Genomic DNA, 14,216 nt, shown 5'->3' on the forward strand with positions numbered 1-14,216 from the left:
ACGGCTGTAGCAACTAGAGAACAACGTATGCATGTACGTATGGAGAGCGCGCGGTGGCTCAGTCGGCTAGGTCGTGGATTGGCACGCGGGAGACCGTGGTTTCGATTCCCGGCCAGTGCGACTTTTTCCGGCAAGTACCTCTGTGTCTTTCACATGTGCTTTTTCACCACGCAATGCTCCTCAAGGAGGGTGTAGGCGACCTCCTCGCAGCATAATTGCCTAATTTCCCCCTACCCCCTCCCAGTAATGGGAGGCCTCCCATCCCTCTTCCCTTCCTTCTCCAAAGTGCCAAGTGCCCATAGTAGTGCCCTTATTAAAGGGGCCGGACGTAGAGCACTATAATATAAAAAAAAATAAAAGTATGTACGTATGTGTATTTATATACACTAGTAAGGCTTCACCCCCTGAGTGATCCGCATGCCAACCCCTGACTTAAAAGACTGGCATGTTTTGGAAGTACTCTAGAAATAATGATTTGCGTTGGGGGCTGGGGAAAAATTACGGGAATGTTCGTATAAAGAAAAACTATTTATTCTGGATAAAGGCCGTTAAACATACGAAAAAAATGCATCTGCCCTTAACTTTTTTTCAGCTAAGCCTTAGTGCCAGAGCACCCTGCTTGCAATTAGTACTTTAAAGCCAGAAGATGAATCATGTAAGCAATTCAGTTTAGTTGTACAAAATAAAGTTGACTTACGGAGCAATAATTACTCAGAGGGACTTGCACTCTGGAAACACATGTTCAGTTAGACATAGTTAATGAAACTTTGGATTATTTATGTGACATACATACGTTTAAACAATAAGTGATGATTTAAGGAGGAGGTTTTAGTCTAACACTACTAATTATTGAAAAACCGTAACAAAAGTAGAGTTACATCGGAAACTCTTAAGTTAGCAGTTCTTTAGAGATCTTTTAATATAAAAAAATTAAATATAACGTAAAAATTTTTGAGTGTGGCCGAACTTCGTAGAAGCTTGCATTTGTTATAAGTTTGCCAAACTGTGCCGGTAAGACTTTCCCATACTTCAGATTCTCAGCGCTAACGTTTGGCAAAGGTTTGGAAGAAATCTGATTTGGTTTGGTCCAAATTTTATAGTAATTGTTATTGACAACTCAATTAGTTGAGGTGATTCAAGGTAATATAAGACTATTAAATATTTACTTTTATTTATAATCAAACTAATAACATTTACTTAAAATCTTTTGCGTTATAAAATGTAATTGTGTGCCATGTATTATTAACATTACACTGTGACAACATGCAAAATGTCTTGAACACGTAGTGAAAAAAGATAATTATTGATAAATTGTGTATTAAAACTTTTATAAATTAGGGATGCGCGATATTTAAAAATATCACGCATCCCTAATTTCTAAAAGTTTTATTTTTTTTAACGTTTTTATTTATCAATCTTTGAAAATCGATAGTATTGTAACTTAATAAATTACTATTAAAAAATATCGCTAAGAAAATATTAATATCAATAATATCGATAAATTTTCAGTAAAAACTTTTTCATACGATATTTTAGTGTGCAATAATGTTATAACTCATGTATAAACGTTTAATAAAATAAATTTTTTTTTTTATTTTCCATCCAGTGTAAAATATAGTATCACGATAGATAAGAAATACGTACAAAACTTATATAACTTCTTAAAACTAAATATACAAGACTGGCGCTAACAGGAAACTTGAAAATAACAATTGTTGCAAATTTGAGGGTGTCAGCCTGCTTCTGTAAGAGATACGCGATAGTTCGCAATCGATATTATGGTAACTTAAAATATTTCTTTCAAAAACCATCGCTAAAAAATATTAATAATAATATCGATAAATTTTTTAATAAAAAATTTTTCATCTGATATTTTAGGGGAAAATAATGTTGTAACTTGTAAGTAAGCGTTTTATTTGAAAAAACGCAAAGGTTGCAATTATTGGAAGGAACTATACAGCAATATTTAGCAACTCTGACCATGGCTAATGTTTCTAAAACATTGAAGAATCTTCTTCTTGATTAATTTTTGGAAGGCTCAAGTAGTGACGTAACTTTTCAGCATTTTATTTAAATCCTGGTTTTGCTTTTTCTTCTGATAGATGTCTCTAATAAAACTCTTATAATAAGGTCAAAAATAATCTAACTCTTTAACTACTTTTTACAAAGTTTTGACTTCATTTAATGTGTTAATTCTTACTGACTTTTGAAAGGTAATTGTTTTGTTATTTAATAATTAGCATCCAAGAATGCCAATTATGTTTAAATATACAGTTTTTTGTAACGTTGATCTAAACTCGTAGCATTGGCTATAACAGTCATTTTTTTCATTAAATCACACAACTTTGCATGTTTCTAAATCATGTTCAAAGGTTCAGATCACAGGTATATCTATACTGCTAGTCATATTCTGCTCGCCACTTAATATTTTAACAGCTGCATCAAATTCACAAAAGGACCAATTCTTTCATCGTGAGTTATTCGAACGCCGTATGTATTTATAATGAATCAGGGATTTAAATTAGTATTAAAGTGGTTATTTCTAAAAAAGATATAAAGTGCTTAAGCATGTCATAGGCAAAATTTCATTTTGTTCAAGCACTTAGTATCAGTTTCATATTGAATAGTGCTCTCAGCTTATCTGCAGCCGGAAAAACAATTTTTTTAAGAATTTCAAATCATCCTTAACTTTTTTTATGATTGGATTAATTAAATCAACGGTATGATTGAAATCATTAGTATCACTGATTATTAGTATTTTGGACAGCACTAAGTTTAAGGTACAAGCAAAACAATGTATATGTTTTTTGCCCGAGAGCCTACGTTATGACTTTATTACTATTACTTGCATTGTCAGACGCACCTGCAACAACTTCACTTTTTTAAAATTTCCGCTCAGTAAGAATAGTTAATATCTTATCTAGCTAATAGTCTAAAGTATAATGATTTGATTATTCTATGATACCAATATTTGTGAGCTTATATTTCAAATTAATTATGTAGTGGCACGTTCTATCCAAGTAGCTAACAGTGTTAAGCGGATTATTCCAAATGCCTATAGTTATAGACACATAATCTATTTTTAACAGTTCTTTTTTTACAATGTTTGACAAAACATTGTACTTGGCTTTGATTAAACTTGTTATTATTTCTTTGTCAGGAACTTTGTATAATGGTGCAGTGAATTTCATTAGAATAATTAAACTCTCGTTCTAAACCGTAGAGTATGGTAGTCTGTCTATAGCCAGCATAAATAAAATTCTACACGTGATATTCTGAGACTTTTGACCTCCATCTGGTATGTTAACAAAAACAAAACTATGTATTTATTTATATTTTTCTTATACAACAAGTAAAATTGTACAAAAATATGTTTTACATAATTTAAAAAGATATATGGTTGGATGTTGCATCATTAATTGTAAATTGTTAGGATTTCGAATGTGCAAAAGATATTGATAATGTACTGTCTTTAGAGACATCAGAACCAATCCAAGAAATTGTCCAGTTTACTCTATACACTCTCTGAAACAAGAAAAATGTATTGTTTCAATAGAAAGCAGAAGTACATTATAATACTAATGTATTGAATAGATACGTTCACTAATACTTACTCTCACCTTTTTTTTTTGCAGGAGATAGACTTGTCTTTATCTCTGAGTAACGATATTGTTGGTGCAGACGCAAGTTTGTCGTGTTCTTACTGCTTTTAATTTTATAATTGCACAAAAGACAAATCATTTCATCTTACATTTTATTAGTGTGTATTTATCATTGACTCAAATCAAGTGTGTTAAGACAGTGTTTTAAAGTGTGTATATGATAAACTAGCAGCCCCCCGTCTCGGCTTTGCCTGAGACTTACTAAATAAAACACCGTAGTGTGTTGACATGTAATGTGAAACATTTTTAGTTAGAAATTTTACACATATTCCTGATACATCTCAGAACAAAAATCTTCTTATTAAAAACACATTTTTTCGAAATCCATATTGTTTATTTGGTTAAATAATGAGGTGTAAAAATTCAAAAAAATTATTATGCTGAAAAGTACCATGCGTTCTTAATGCCATTAAATAATCGGTGGCCCTATAGGGCCGTTGATTTGCAATTTCTCTCGTACAATCTACGAGAAGGCTATTTTTTAAAGCTGTTATCTCGATAAATTTTCTGCGTCAGTTTCTTGACGCCTGAGTAAAATTGTATTTATTAGATACCCTTGAAGTTTTTCTTCCGATTCACCCTCTTGCGACTTTTGGCATGCTTAAAATTTGTGTGACCCCTAAAGTGTGTTTTCTGTAAACTTTGCTGAATTCTAATATATTTGTTAGCAAGGTAGTTCGACGTCCGATGGCCCTAAAAAAGACCGGTGAGCTTTTTAAGCTAACTCTTTCTTGACTGCAGTTAACAGCAATTGTAACTGCCTGGATACCTCAGGGTGATCTTCTCTGGCTTGCTGTTGGAGACCCAGACTGATTGGGAGAAAAATTACAAAGTCCGAAGCTTTGGGGCTAGTTGTAGTGATCTTTTCCGACGTCTCCCGGTATAACGTCGAAGACGTTGGTGTCTAAAGCACCTTTTTTATTTGCAGATTCAGTTGTTTTGGTGACCTTAGATGGGGGGATTGGTTAGTGATACTTGTCCAGTGGAGGCTGTCCCATTGGCTCGAGTTTTTTTTCTTCAAAGCTGTTATAGGTTTGCCCAGCACAGACCTTGGAGAGGATCAGTGATTCCTGGTTGAATGCTTCAAGTCGAGAGGGTAGTATAGGGTCGTCGGTCACCGGGTTTTCCAGCCTTGCGAAGAACAACTCCGCAGGTGACGTCTGCTAGTGAATGGCTGACTTGGTTTAGTAGTGCCCGTCTTTAGTTAATATAGTCTTTTAGTCGACGAATCGCTTCCGAAAATAATAATAAAAATGTATTTGTTTGCAAGGTAGTTTACACTTAGGTGGATCCTAAAAAGAACCGATGAAATTGATGGTTAAGTAGGGAACGTAAATACTTATAATGGCGCAAAAAAGCGCCAGTGGTGAAACTTCCAGGCTATTCTTATTCCTGATGGTAAAAAGCTGGCTGCGGTTGCTTGATTCTTACCCTTAGAGTCTCGATGTACGGAGACTGTGATGGAGGAAGGTACACTGCTGACCAAAGTATATCTCGTCTCGGGTCGTTTCCTGGAAAACCAACCGCTCATCGTTAGACGGGAACATGTGGGTAAGCGCATTGGGGACGCGACGACCAAGAAGGTAGCCGTTGTGGCTGCCCATGCCCCTCAGAGCTGTTTTTCCTTGCTTACATTTGTAGCCACTAATTCTCTAACTGCACCAGGTGGGATGGTGGGAATCCCTCACAACTCTGATGAGTTGAACCAGATTGTGCTCTGGCTACATATGTCTCCTGGTATTGTGACAGAGATGGCATCGGTTGGAATTAGTTTTTTTCTTTGATCGCACTCATCGAGTTTCAGAGTATATGGACACCTAGGTCCCTTCCCCCTTAGAGAAGAGTGTCGTCCGTAACCGGGATACCCAGCTGCAAGACTATCGTAAGCATTTTCTATGCAGCTCGTTGAGGTGCCGAAACTCGAATACAACACTTTGGAGACGCTCCAGTCTATTATAACCACACTTATTTAATTATGTTGCAGGTAGCTTCGATTTTATGTCAACGCCACCTAGCGGATTTTACTGAACTAAAGTGAAAAGCTGGCATATTTTTGCAAAACTTTGAACTCATTTATTGCTATTGTTATTAAATTTTTTAAGATAAAAACTATGCTAAAACCATCTAGGAGGTATCATAAATCAGTGTGCAAAATTTCAACGAAATCAGTTCAGTAGTTTTTGCGGTTAGCGATTACAACAGTTTTAGCGCTTCTGCTTTATATATTAGTAAAATACTCTATTGTAAAATGTTAAATTACGCATACAAAAGTGAGTGTAGAGTCTAACAGAAACAAACCCGCTTATGTTAGTTAAAATCACTTACTTCAATTTTCAGTGTGAGGTATACTTATTTGTGTTGCGCTCTTGAAACTTTAAAACAAGGAAAAGTCATCACGGGAATTATTATTAGAGAAAGAAGAAAATCGCTATTATTTACAACTCATTATTAAAATAGGGTATTATCTTTAAAGTATACCTTATACCTGGAATTATTGAACGATGTGTTCTTTACATTACAAAAGCGTTATAAACGACGTCCTGGGTGTGTCACTTTGGTGATTACGCTTCTATTCACCAGACGTTTACCTAGAAAAATCTCAGGTGATAAGAATACAAGGCAGTTGAACGAGTTAAGGACTGAGATATTTAGTAGTGAGAACTACTCTTTACTGAAGCATTTGCTGTTTAAAACTGAATTATCAAAACCAAATGTTTTGGGTGCTTAGTATAGGAGCCTAACTCACTAACTTTGTCTCATCCTTCTACTTAAGGAGATGGATTTAAATTTTCATATCAGAAAGTTTCGACAACTCAGAAAACTTTGTTAGCCTTATGTTAGTCCTGATTAGTCATACTTTTTTTGCAAAATATATTCTTCGTTAGTGAGAAAGCTGACAAAATCATAGAATAGAGAGACAAAGTTGAAAAAAATAGGTCCTCAGGCTCGGGTATCGGTATTTTGAATAGATTTTTGTGTACTTTTTAACTGATATTGTACTGATTTTTACTCTTTTAATATTAATATACCGATGCATTTGAACCTCAGATATCAGTTGAAAACATCGGTGTCTAACTTTTAAAGTATTTAAATTTCGATACATCGGTATTTTCTGCGCGTCCTTATGGTAAAATTCAAAATATGTATGAAAATGCTGAACTTTGTAAATCGTTGTAGACGAAAAAGAACGGTTAAAATCTTTGAGTTTTACTAGCAGTGGAGATATCGTTACCCTGGATTGGCAGAAGCCTAACTGCATTCAAGGCAGGAACTCTAACTGCATTTAAGGCATACCACGGCTTTGAGGTAGGTTAGTATGAATAAGAGCAGTTAAAATATCCTTTAATCTTGAACAGTTTTTGAGAGATTAGCTGTTTTTTCTAATGACTTTGCGAAAAAATCTTATTCTGCGCATAAAAATAAGATACAAATCAACAGGTGATAAACTATTTTCTCTGACTTTATATAAGTAAATAAAATTGAAAGATAAAACCAACATAATATTTATAGTACTTGCACTCATGGTACTAATGTGTGCTTTTTCTTACCACCTGGCACTTTCACAGGACTTGAAGCGCGAGCTGACTTTATTTACCAATCAGCCCACACATAAAGTATTTTTTTAGTTTACATTTTGGGTCCAACTTACTTAAAAAATGTAGTAGATTCTTTCCTAGTTCTGATTGAGCAAAATTGATATTTTATTAAATTAACTTAAATATTTTTTTAAAAGAATTTGAAAACTAAAATTCGCTATATTTCTAATTCATTCACACTGTTTTTAAATTCAACTTATAAGATAAGCTATAAAACAAAGAACAACAATTTCTTAAGTCAAGAAAAAGCAAAAACTTTTGAAGAAAAAGCAAATGATAAAGAACGTGAAAATGAAACGAATGAAAGAAGATATTTCGCGAAAAAAGTATGACTAATCAGGACTAACATAAGGCGCAAAAAGTTTTCTGAGTTGTCGAAACTTTCTGATGTGAAAATTTTAATCCATCTCCTTAGGTAGAAGGATGAGACAAAGTGAGTGAGTTAGGCTCCTATACTAAGCACCCAAAACATTAGGTTTTGAAAATTCAGTTTTATACAGCAAATGCTTCAGTAAAGAGTAGTTCTCACTACTAAATATCTCAGTCCTTAAGTCGTTCAACTGCCTTGTATTCTTTATACCTGGGATTTTTCTAGGTTAACGCCTGGTGAATAGAAGCGTACTCACCAAAGTAACACACACAGGACGTCGTTGATATTGCTTTTGTAATGTAAAGAACACATCGTTCAATGATTCCAGGTATAAGGTATACTTTAAAGTTAATACCCTATTTTATTAATGAGTTGTAAATAATAGCGATTTTCTCCTTTCTCTGATAATAATTCCCGCGATGACTTTTCCTTGTTTTAAAGTTTTAAGAGCGCAACATAAATAAGTATACCTCACACTGAAAATTGAAGTAAGTGATTTTAACTAACTTGAGCGGGTTTTTTTCTGTTAGACTCTACACTCACTTTTGTATGCGTAATTTAACATTTTACAATAGAGTATTTATCATATACACACTTTAAAACACTGTCTTAACACACTTGATTTGAGTCAATGATAAATACACACTAATAAAATGTAAGATAAAAAAAGTAAGATTAAATGAAAATTAAAACAGAAAATTAAACACTCAAGTGGGTTGGAATTTTACACTTCAATTTTAGTATACCATGTGAACAATTGCATTTACTGCTTTTTATAAGAAATAATTAGGATTTTTCATGTCCAAGGTATTGTGGCACTTTCTTTCTTGAAATAATTTTAAAAAATTTAGAGATTCAGTGACGTACAACAAAAATTTTGTTGTCAATGTTTTCGTTGTTTTTAAAACATTTATACTACTGACGGTGGCAATGACTGAGTGGCCATGTGTTGGAATCTCTCACCTGGCGTGACGATATTCTCAGCCTATGTGTTAGAGATAGCGTTTGGATTTATTTACTTTTATTTTCTTTACCTTTGTTTTAATCTGTCACTAGAAAAAAAAAAATACTAATGACACTTAGATTAAGCAGTTATAACTTAAATTTTTTTCAGAGGGTCTAAAAACGGAAAGTAAGGTGTGGAGATATATTAAAAACTATACACAAGGTAAAATTATTTGTCTTTTGTGCAATTATAAAATTAAAAGCAGTAAGAACACGACAAACTTGCGTCTGCACCTAGAATATCGTTACTCAGAGATAAAGACGAGTCTATCTCCTGCGAAAAAAAAAGGTGAGAGTAAGTATTAGTGAACGTATCTATTCAATACATTAGTATTATAATGCACTTCTGCTTTCCATTGAAACAATACATTTTTTTTGTTTCAGAGAGTGTATAGAGTAAACTGGACAATTTCTTGGATTGGTTCTGATGCCTCTAAAGACAGTACATTATCAATATCTTTTGCACATTCGAAATCCTAACAATTTACAATTAATGATGCAACATCCAACCATATATCTTTTTAAATTATGTAAAACATATGTTTGTACAATTTTACTTGTTGTATAAGAAAAATATAAATAAAGACATAGTTTTGTTTTTGTTAACATACCAGATGGAGGTCAAAAGTCTCAGAATATCACGAGAAGAATTTTATTTATGCTGGCTATAGACAGACTACCATACTCTACGGTTTGAAACGAGAGTTTAATTATTCTGATGAAATTCACTGCACCATTATACAAAGTTCCTGACAAAGAAATAATAACAAGTTTAATCAAAGCCAAGTACAATGTTTTGTCAAACATTGTAAAAAAAGAACTGTTAAAAATAGATTATGTGTCTATAACTATAGGCATTTGGAATAATCCGCTTAACACTGTTAGCTACTTGGATAGAACGTGCCACTACATAATTAATTTGAAATATAAGCTCACAAATATTGGTATCATAGCATAGTCAAATCATTATACTTTAGACTATTAGCTAGATAAGATATTAACTATTCTTACTGAGCGGAAATTTTAAAAAAGTGAAGTTGTTGCAGGTGCGTCTGACAATGCAAGTAATAGTAATAAAGTCATAACGTAGGCTCTCGGGCAAAAAACATATACATTGTTTTGCTTGTACCTTAAACTTAGTGCTGTCCAAAATACTAATAATTAATGATACTTATGATACCAATCATACCATTGATCTAATTAATCCAATCATAAAAAAAGTTAAGGATGATTTGAAATTCTTAAAAAAATTGTTTTTCCGGCTGCAGATAAGCTGAGAGCACTATTCAATATGAAACTGATACTAAGTGCTTAAACAAAATGAAATTTTGCCTATGATATGCTTAAACACTTAATATCTTTGTCAGATATAACCACTTTAATACTATTTCAAATCCCTGATTCATTATAAATACATACGGCGTTTGAATAACTCACGATGAAAGAATTGGTCCTTTTGTGAAAATCATTTGATGCAGCTGTTAAAATAATAAGTGGCGAGCAGGATATAACTAGCAGTATAGCTCTGCCTGTTATTAAATCCTGTTTTTGTCTGTATAAAATATTGTATGAAAAATTTTTGATTAACAATTTATCGATATGGTAAATTTCTATATTTTTCAATATTTTTTGTTAGTGATATTTTAAGTTACAATTTGATCTTTTTTTGAATATTGATATTTGTTTAAATATTGTGCATTGTTATTTCTCTCTCTTGGTTTAAGTGAAATGGAGTGTGACGACGATGCGTGTACATTTCTTGCTTAGTAAGCCTTTTGAGGAATCAGCCTCTGCTTGCGTCTGTTAAATGTCGCTAGGTGGCTGGGCTGTGCTGCTACATCTATTTCCCCTACACAGACCAGCTCGCTTGGATACGAAACTTTGAGCGATAATTTTTAAGCATTTTGAGCTTGCCCGGGTTACAGGGCCCGCCGTGATTCCCAAAGTAAGCCAAAAGTTGAGTCACAACAGCAGCCAGTTGCAAAACCATGTACTTGGTGGGGCTGCCAGCTGCATCGAGTGTTCTGTAACCTTCAGATAAGCTTGTTTAACCTGTTTTTTTGTGACGTGTTTTGAGACTGCTGTACAATCAATGATGAAGGTCCGATGATCCATGTAGCTGAGAAATATGTGTTGGCCCGTGTAAGGTTGCTCCAGTGATTTGTGAATAGTATCCATGCATCGAAAGACGTATGAGCATGTTTGTAGGTCCTTAAAGCTGAAGGAATGACTGATGACATGCCTTGAAGCAGGCACTGATTTGAGTGACATAAAAAGCTGCTTGAGGCTATGCACGAAGCTGATATGGTCAGCCTAAACTAAGGTAGGACGTGACGAAGAAGTGACCTGGAAGACAGAATGTGGTATTGAACATCATCTTTGTGAGCGATACCTCGAGATTATCCTTGACAGCAGAACACAACCCCAGTAGCATTATCAGCAGAGCATTAATCAATTTTGTGGGCAGCATTTGAGCGCTGCTTTGAGCGTGTGATAGAAGCTTTCCATCATGCCGTTAGATTGTAGATGGTATGACGTCATGTGGCAGAGTTTGACTCCAAGGGTGCGCACCAGCTGACGAAAAAAGTAGATTAAATTCCAGTGCCTCTGTCTCGAGTGATCTAACAGGAAGTGCCGGAGACGTCAACCCAGTGGTCGTTAAGGGCTTTTGCTACAGCTGCCGCTTGAATGTTTAAAAGAGGAACGGCCATGGGCCAGCGATAGAACCTATCAATGATGGTTAGATAATGTTGCATCTCTTATACTAGTGGCAGCTTGATGAGGTCCTTACGGACATATTTCAAATGATTGTCCGGCTCATTCAAGCATATCAAAGCCTACCTGTTGTGACACGAGACCTTGGAGCACTGGCAGGATTCACAGTGCTTGGCCCATGTTGCGGCCTGTTTACGGATTTTTGGCCAAATGTAGCACGTTGCGAAAGCCTAGGCAGTGGCCTTGGCTCCTGGGTGGGCAAGACCGTGAATCGTGTCAAAGGCCTGGCAATGTAGTAAGGCCAGCAGGTAGGGCCGTACCTCACCCGTGGAAACATTAAAGTAGATCGTGTGTCTATTCAATTCGACCTGCAAGAGCTGAAGAGAACCTTGATTTTTAAAGAGCTCTTGTAGCTGCTCGTCAACAGCTTGAGCTTAAGCAATAGCAGGTATGTCAAGGATAAATGGCATCACGATAGTGGCCGTGTCAACCTCTAGGCTGGAGACCTCCGCGACGTCTTCTGCTGTTTGTCTCAATCGTCTGGATGTTAAAAGTAATTGACTCTGCTCTGGTGTTGAGAGGCTTCGAGGTTGCTTCAGTGGCAAGCATCCTGGAGAAGAAGTCTGCAACCAGATTTTCACAGCCATAGGTGTGACGGAAGTCCATGTTAAATCGCAAGATGTATTTCATGTGGTGAGTCTGCCGTGATGAGGTTTTATCCAATTTCTACTGCACCACATGAATGAGCAGACAATGATCGGTATAGGTTGTAAAGGTCCGTCCCTCGAGAATGCGCTCAAAGTTTTTAATGGCCTTGTAGACAGCTAGGAGTTCTCTAGGTTCTGTAGTTTTGCTGAGCATCTGAGAGCTTTTGAGAGCAAAATCAAAGCAACTCCCAGAAACCGTCCTGCCACTGCTGCTCAAGCTCAGCTCTGATGGCAAAGTCAGAGGCATCGGCTATGAGTGCCAGTGGCGCATTCGAACGAAGAGAGAATGTGCATGCTGCCTCTGCGACGCCGTCACAACAGCACTAGAAAGTCCACTCCACATCCTAGGATCACTTCAGCTGCGCCTTACCCTATACAAGCTCGTGAAGCAGTGCGTGGACTTGGGCTGCATGAAGTATGCACCATTGGTGGTAATTTACCATCCCTAAAGAACGGTGTCGTTCTGTGACCATGTCGGGTCTGGCAAAATTCTTAATTGCTTCGATTTTCACTGGTGGAGGCTGAGAACCATCTCCCGAAATGAAACAGCCCAGAAAAAGAGCCTGAGGCTGGGCGATAGTGCAATTCAAGGCGGAGGCATTCAATTTGGCTTCACATAGAGCATCCAGCAGCTCCCACAGGTGTCACAGATATTCCACATGGATCTGCGAGACCACTAGAAGACCGTCCACGTAACCTTCCACGAGCTCAGCCAGAGGTGGTGTTGGGTTGGGGCCGATCAGTTCCAGTGCCTGAGTGGTGTTGAAGAGCGGCTCTTTATTGTCTTTGCCCACAGTGGCAGAAAACATTGAGCCTAGTCATTCCACAACTGCAAGGACTGTTGCTAAATCCTGCAGAGATGATGCAGATATTCCTTCCTGCTGCTCAGAAATCTGTTGGACGTCCTCGCTCCTTACGCCAGGAAGCTTGTTGCCTCGGCCTCTGGTGCTCATGCAGAAAACAAAAAGGCGTATTTGCACATGTGCCCCACATGGCTACTCATATCGTAGTAACGCATGAGGGCGCGCACGGAGTTTTGTTCACTCACTCACTGGGCACAATAAAAAAAAGTTGAACATTTGTTGTCGCATTGAACTGCACTAAACTTGTCTGTTACACACTAACTTTGAAGAAAAAACTGTTTTTCAGATCACGCGAGGGTCACTACTTTGGAACATTTATGCTTGCTTGAACTTGCAGGAGTGGAGAGTGAGTGCGAGGTTAAATAAACGACGGCACTTCATAAAAATAATTTAATTATTAATTACTTAAAGTACTACTTATGATCTTATATGGAAACAAAGAACTTTCAACTAATGAGACCATTCTTGATTTTGCCGAGAGACCACACTCAAAGAAAAATGGGAGTGTCAGACTTCAAACTTGTGGTACTCTCATTTTACGATAACTATTAAACTCTGTCACTACCATATTTGACTATACTCATTTATTATTAAGAACGTAGTAGTTCAATGATTCTGACAGCACTTTGCTTCCAAGTTAGAAGTTAAGTATGAACATAGGCATGTAAAAAATACACCATTTATTAGCAGCTGGGGCAGTGAGGCTTGCGTAAAAAAAGAGAGAAGACGAGGGCAGTGATTCTTTCTCTCTCGCACACTCACGGAGTGGGGTTGTAGGGGCACAGGCAGGAGGACGAAATAGAGGCACTGGTGCACACTCCTGCCAGTCCTGCCTGTACTCCCACAACCCCACTCCGTGAGTGTGCAAGAGAGAAAGAATAACTGCCCTCGTCTTTTCTATCTTTTAACACCAGCCTCACCACCTCAGCTGCTAATAAATGGTCTATTCTTTATATGTCTATAGGTATGACCAACTTAGAGCGCTAGTCATTAAAAGTGCGATGGAAGTAAATTTTTCTTGATTCTCCCCCTTCACCTCCTCCCCCGTGACGTACTTTTGGTGTCCTCTACACCACATGACGCTACATCACATCACCATGCCACACATTTAATGAACACAACTTAATGAATTTCATTTCTTTAAGCCAATTAAAAAAAAAGAAAGTTTCTAAAGATGATTTAAACGCCCGACCTTTTGCGCACTAGTTAAGACCCCTTACCCACTCTGCTGCGAACAAGCTCAATACATAGAACTTGACAGCTGTATCTTATGGTGCAGTTCATGACTTTTTTAAATG

The 14,216-nt window shown here is 36.5% G+C and overlaps 1 protein-coding gene across 1 annotated transcript; it reads right to left on the bottom strand.

The window, feature by feature from the left end:
- Window positions 1-2,374: 2,374 nt before the first annotated feature.
- Window positions 2,375-3,295, bottom strand: LOC149375681 (uncharacterized). Its single transcript, XM_089598102.1, has 4 exons — window positions 3,290-3,295; window positions 3,010-3,212; window positions 2,746-2,819; window positions 2,375-2,436 (listed from the first exon to the last, which is right to left on the bottom strand). The coding sequence occupies exons 1-4, from the start codon at window positions 3,293-3,295 to the stop codon at window positions 2,375-2,377; spliced, it is 345 nt and encodes a 114-aa protein (XP_089454228.1).
- Window positions 3,296-14,216: the final 10,921 nt, after the last annotated feature.

This window comes from Copidosoma floridanum, unplaced genomic scaffold, assembly GCF_036245765.1.
Source record: "Copidosoma floridanum isolate Cflo_tuat_1 unplaced genomic scaffold, Cflo_Japanese_pri ptg000005l, whole genome shotgun sequence".
In the NCBI taxonomy this organism is placed as follows: Eukaryota; Metazoa; Arthropoda; class Insecta; order Hymenoptera; family Encyrtidae; genus Copidosoma; species Copidosoma floridanum.

Bases quoted from the DNA above. Each gene is read 5' to 3' on its own strand.
- LOC149375681 (XM_089598102.1), bottom strand. The intron at 2,820-3,009 runs GTGCCACTACAT...GTCATAACGTAG, and splicing joins GTTAGCTACTTGGATAGAAC to GCTCTCGGGCAAAAAACATA. The intron at 2,437-2,745 runs GTGATACTAATG...AATTTGATGCAG, and splicing joins GTCCAAAATACTAATAATCA to CTGTTAAAATATTAAGTGGC.